Genomic DNA, 4,752 nt, shown 5'->3' with positions numbered 1-4,752 from the left:
AAATGGCTGAACTATATGAAGAAAATGCCATATACATTGACGAGTTCAACCGCTTCCATGGACATTCTTCTATGCAAATTTCCCTGTAACTCGAAGGTCAACCTTCCATCAAAAACATCATTCCAACGGAGGTAATCATTAACATGCTCTTTCAAGGTTAAACTAGGATGATACTCATAAATTCTCATACTTTGAACCCATTTTACGTGTGACAACCCGGACCACTATCTGACATAGGCAAGCATGTATAGCAGATAGGATGACATATAAAAATTGGACATTCCAAGATGGTTACTCAAACCCTCACGTAATCTCTCTGTGATAATAGTTCCCCAATCAATAAACTAATTTTTATCCAGAGTAACCTGGATGAAGAAATACATCTAGTCTTCATAGTAAAAAGAATGAGAATTACCTTTTACCCTGCTTAGTAGTATGACCACATCTCGGATTACTGGGATTAAGTGTTCACAAGTTAAGGGTCTTGGTGACCTCGAGCCTCCCTTTTGGAATTTTATTAGCCAATTTCAGGCAATCACTGTTCTATAATATTGCTTCTTCTCAGAGAAGATCCCGTATGATTTACTAATGGTCCAGTCTTCATAGGGTTCCCAGTGTAGGATACCCATAGCTGCCATTACCGTCTGTCTCTCAATAGACAACAAAACTTCACCATCATTTTTCCTTATGTACCTGTTGCCCTTGTCATAATGATTCATACACTCTAAGACTAATTCTAGACAAGGAGCAGTAGTGGGGAAAGCAACGACTTCCAATAAACCGCTCTGAGCCACATCTTTCATCATGTCTGCGGTTGAATTTTTAATTCTCCCCAAAAAGACCTCTAAATCTAGCTGAACCAGGGTTGTGTCTCCCAATTCCAGTAAAGAGCTTACAAGGGAAGATGAGCTCACCAATTTGGGTAAAACAGGCCTCATCTTCTGGTTCGTGGTTTTTCCCAAATTAACCCCAGGTGAAGAAAGAAATTGAACACAAAACAAGCAACTAAAGAACACCTAGATCTTTTAAAACAAACTGCAGCAATTTAGAAAATTGTTGAACATACCTTCCTTTTCTCTCTATACGCCCTTATCACTGCCTAATTTTCCCGCTTTGAAAACTCCTTCCCCAAAATCTTCTCACAAAAAATAATACTTCTGATGAGACAACTACTCAGTTTTAATGTAGAGAAAATCTTACCCATCATTACTAAAACTACCCTCATTGCTCCTTGTTCGTGTGAAGTTACTTTGAAATGATTACGCTGTGGTTCACCTTAACTGTAAAGTCACTTCTCTTCTGACATTGCCGATTTTCACATATACTTGCCATAAATGGTGGATTCCAAATCACTAGAAAAAGAATATTCTTTCCTTCGATGACCGTCAATCGAGTTTTGAAAACCCATGCCATCACCATGTGGCAAGTCACACGCCTTCCAAAGAACCCAAACATATAACTTAGAACCTTGCACGAGCACCACAAAAAAAATAAATTAACACGACGAATGTTGAACTTGAACCTTGAACCAAAATCGTTCAAGTTCAAGGTTTAAAGAATGCAAAACGCTGGTAAGGCTAGCAAAGCTTAAAGCTGCATGGAAGGAAAGGATGCTCAAAACAATGCTCGTTGAACTTTGAACCTTGAACCAAAATGGTTCAAGTTCAAGGCAATGAAAACTAACAAGGACTGAAAAACAAGAGCAAAATTTAAACAAGCCTTCGACCAATGAACTAGACCAACATGACTTGAAATAGGGGTGCATATAGAATGGAAATTTGTATATGGGCCCAACAGTGGCTCTGCATGGGGACTGGGTGTCATAAGATGCCAAGCAATGAATCACAGGATCTCTGGTTCGTAGCATAACTAACTAAGGATCTACTTAAAACAAAACAAACAGACCTAAACTAGCACAACAAAACAAATATGTACAAGTCAACAGGGGATGCCTCTTTATAATTGATACAATTTTAAATCCTGCCCATTATAGGACAGGGGAAGCTCAAAACCATCTTGATAAGCAAGTTTAAAAGAATTGGGCCTCTTTTCCTCGTAAATCACATAAGGTCCTTTCCACGGCGACTCAAATTTGCCATGAGCACCTTTCGGTTCTCTTCTTTTATCCCATAATAACACTAGGTCTCCTTTTATGAACTTCCTGGGCCTTGTCTTATGATCAAAAATCTTTTTAACCTTCATCTGATGCTTTGTGATCTTGTCAACCAAATTTTCTCTCTCTTCTTCAATTTTGGTTAAATACATGACCCGCTTTTCGAGAGAGCTCTGAAAAAATGCATCTTCTATCACCGTCTGTAGTTTAGAAGCAGCTAATTCCAAAGGAAGAGAGACTTGCGCGCCAATTCCATAAACCAGCTCAAATTGTGACATCCCTATGGCCCGCTTTGGTGAAGTTTGATCCGCCCATAGTGCTTCATGTAGCTTTTTATGCCAATCCTTGAAATTTTCAATGACTAACTTTTTCATAATATTAATCAAGTTCTTGTTACTTAATTCTGCTTGACCGTTACACTGCGGATAATAATTAGAAGCATGTGCCAAGGTGATTCCATGGTCATAACAAAACAAGCTCAATTCTGACGAAGAGAAATTTGATGCATTATCCGTGACTATTTTATAAGGAACTCCAAACTTGACAAGAATATTCTCCTTAAGAAATGTACACACAATTTCTGAGGTAGTTTTTCTTACAGGGATAGCCTCCACCCATTTGGTGAAATAATCCGTCGCCGTTAAGATGTGAGTGTGCTCTGCACTAGAACTAGGATTCAAAGGACCAATAAAATCAAGCCCCCACTGCTTAAATGGTTCTTCAATCACCACAGGCCTTAAAGGCAAGGCAGCCAATTAGGGTTTACCAGTAAAAAGCTTGCTTTTCTCACACCTCACCACCCAAGAGTATGCATCCTAAAACATCCTTGGCCAATAGTAACAATTTCGCAGGATTTTGTATGCAGTAACCGTAGAAGAAAAATGACCGCCGCATGCTTCATTATGGAAAGCTTTTAACAGAGCTTCTTGATGTGGCTTATCCACACATCAGAGAAAAGTGCTATCCAAGCCCTTTTTATACAATATGTTATTCGAGAGAATATACTTCGCAGCTTTCAACCTCAAATTCCTTTTCTCTCTAGGAGAAAGACCATCCGGACAGTCCCCATATGTAAGATAATACGCCACATTAGTGAACCACGAATCTTGATGATCGACGAACAGAGTTATAGGTAAATTGTTGTCCTCTTTGAACTCATTTTCGGCCATCAATCTACAGAGGCCTTGTCCTCTGACTAGTTTAGTGGGCTTGATATCTAAATTGAATTCTTGTATCTTAGAAACCCAAAACGCTCTATTGTTGATGCCAACATCTTGTTGAGTTAAAACAACCTTCACTGAAGTATTAGGAACAAAGACAATTGCATGTGAGTGAAGTATATAATACCTGAACTGCTTAACGGCCTTAATCACTGCATAAGCATGCTTCTCTATCTGTGAGTATTTCATCTCATGCTTCTTCAGGGGAACACTCATAAATGAGATCGACACTTCTTCATTATCTTCACCTTTTTGTACCAAAATCTGGGACATAGTATGGTCTGATGTGTAACAATAAATAATAAAATCTTTATTAAAGTCTAGATTTACCAGGGTGGGTGCATGTGCAATTGCCTTTTTAATCTCTTCGAAAGCTTTTCTGCCAGCTTCATTCCACTTAAAAGATACATTTTCACTCATCATAGTCACAATGTACTTGGTAGTCTCAGCAAAGTCAGGAATAAAGCGTCTCAAGAAGTTCACCTATCCAAAGAAAGACCTCACTCCATTTCTACTTGAGGGAAGGCCAAGCTGTTGTATCGCCTTTACTCTTTGAGGATCAACTTTCACTCGTTCCTGTGAGACAATGTGTCCCAAAAGTTTTCCCTCTGTGACACCAAAAATAGACTTTTTAGGATTTAAAGATACCCCATGCTCTCTGCATCTCATTAAAACTTTCCTCAGGTCCCACACATGATGTTTCCTTTTTCTAGAGAATACAATTAAATCATCCAAATACACCACAATAATCTTATCCTTCAAATGCCCAAAGGAGAGGTCCATCGCTCTTTGAAAAGTAGCTCCCGTGTTAATCAACCCAAAAGGCATCCTGTTGTAAGCGAAGGTGCCCCAGGGAGTTATAAAGGTTGTCTTGTGTTGATCCTGCTCAACAACACTAATTTGATTATATCCAGAAAAAACGTCCAACATAGACATCATTTTTGACCTGGAAACAGTTTGTAAAATATGATCCATCGTAGGTAGGAGATAATTATCTTTCAAACTTGCTTGATTTAAATTTCTGAAATCAACACAGATTCGTATCTCACCATTCTTCTTTTGGACAGGAACTATGTTTGCAACCTAGGTAGAATGATGTATAGGATAGATAATTTGAGCCTTCAACATTTTGTCAACCTCATGAAAAATTGCTTCTGCTACCTTGGGATTAAAGTTTCTTAACTTCTATTGGAATTGACTAACACCTGGTTTTAAAGGAATTTGATGTTGAAACTTACCATCCCTAAAGTTCTTCAAATCATCATAGCTCCATGCAAATATATCCTTAAACTCCACTAGTAAATCAATAAACTTCTTTTTTTCCACTTCTGAACAACATTTAGGATCCTCATCAGTACCAATGTTAATTTGCTCATACTCCCTAGAGCTCTGAGTCACAGGGGCTTATTTATCCCCTCG

The 4,752-nt window shown here is 38.5% G+C and overlaps 1 protein-coding gene across 1 annotated transcript; it reads right to left on the bottom strand.

Annotated features, from left to right (window-relative positions):
- Window positions 1-1,956: 1,956 nt before the first annotated feature.
- On the bottom strand, window positions 1,957-4,116 carry LOC131859064 (uncharacterized). Its single transcript, XM_059212585.1, has 4 exons — window positions 3,838-4,116; window positions 3,664-3,729; window positions 3,119-3,597; window positions 1,957-2,848 (listed from the first exon to the last, which is right to left on the bottom strand). The coding sequence occupies exons 1-4, from the start codon at window positions 4,114-4,116 to the stop codon at window positions 1,957-1,959; spliced, it is 1,716 nt and encodes a 571-aa protein (XP_059068568.1).
- Between the last annotated feature and the right edge of the window lie 636 nt (window positions 4,117-4,752).

Source organism: Cryptomeria japonica, chromosome 10, assembly GCF_030272615.1.
Source record: "Cryptomeria japonica chromosome 10, Sugi_1.0, whole genome shotgun sequence".
In the NCBI taxonomy this organism is placed as follows: Eukaryota; Viridiplantae; Streptophyta; class Pinopsida; order Cupressales; family Cupressaceae; genus Cryptomeria; species Cryptomeria japonica.
Note: the sequence above shows the minus strand (reverse complement) of the source record. Positions and strands in the feature narration are given on the sequence as shown.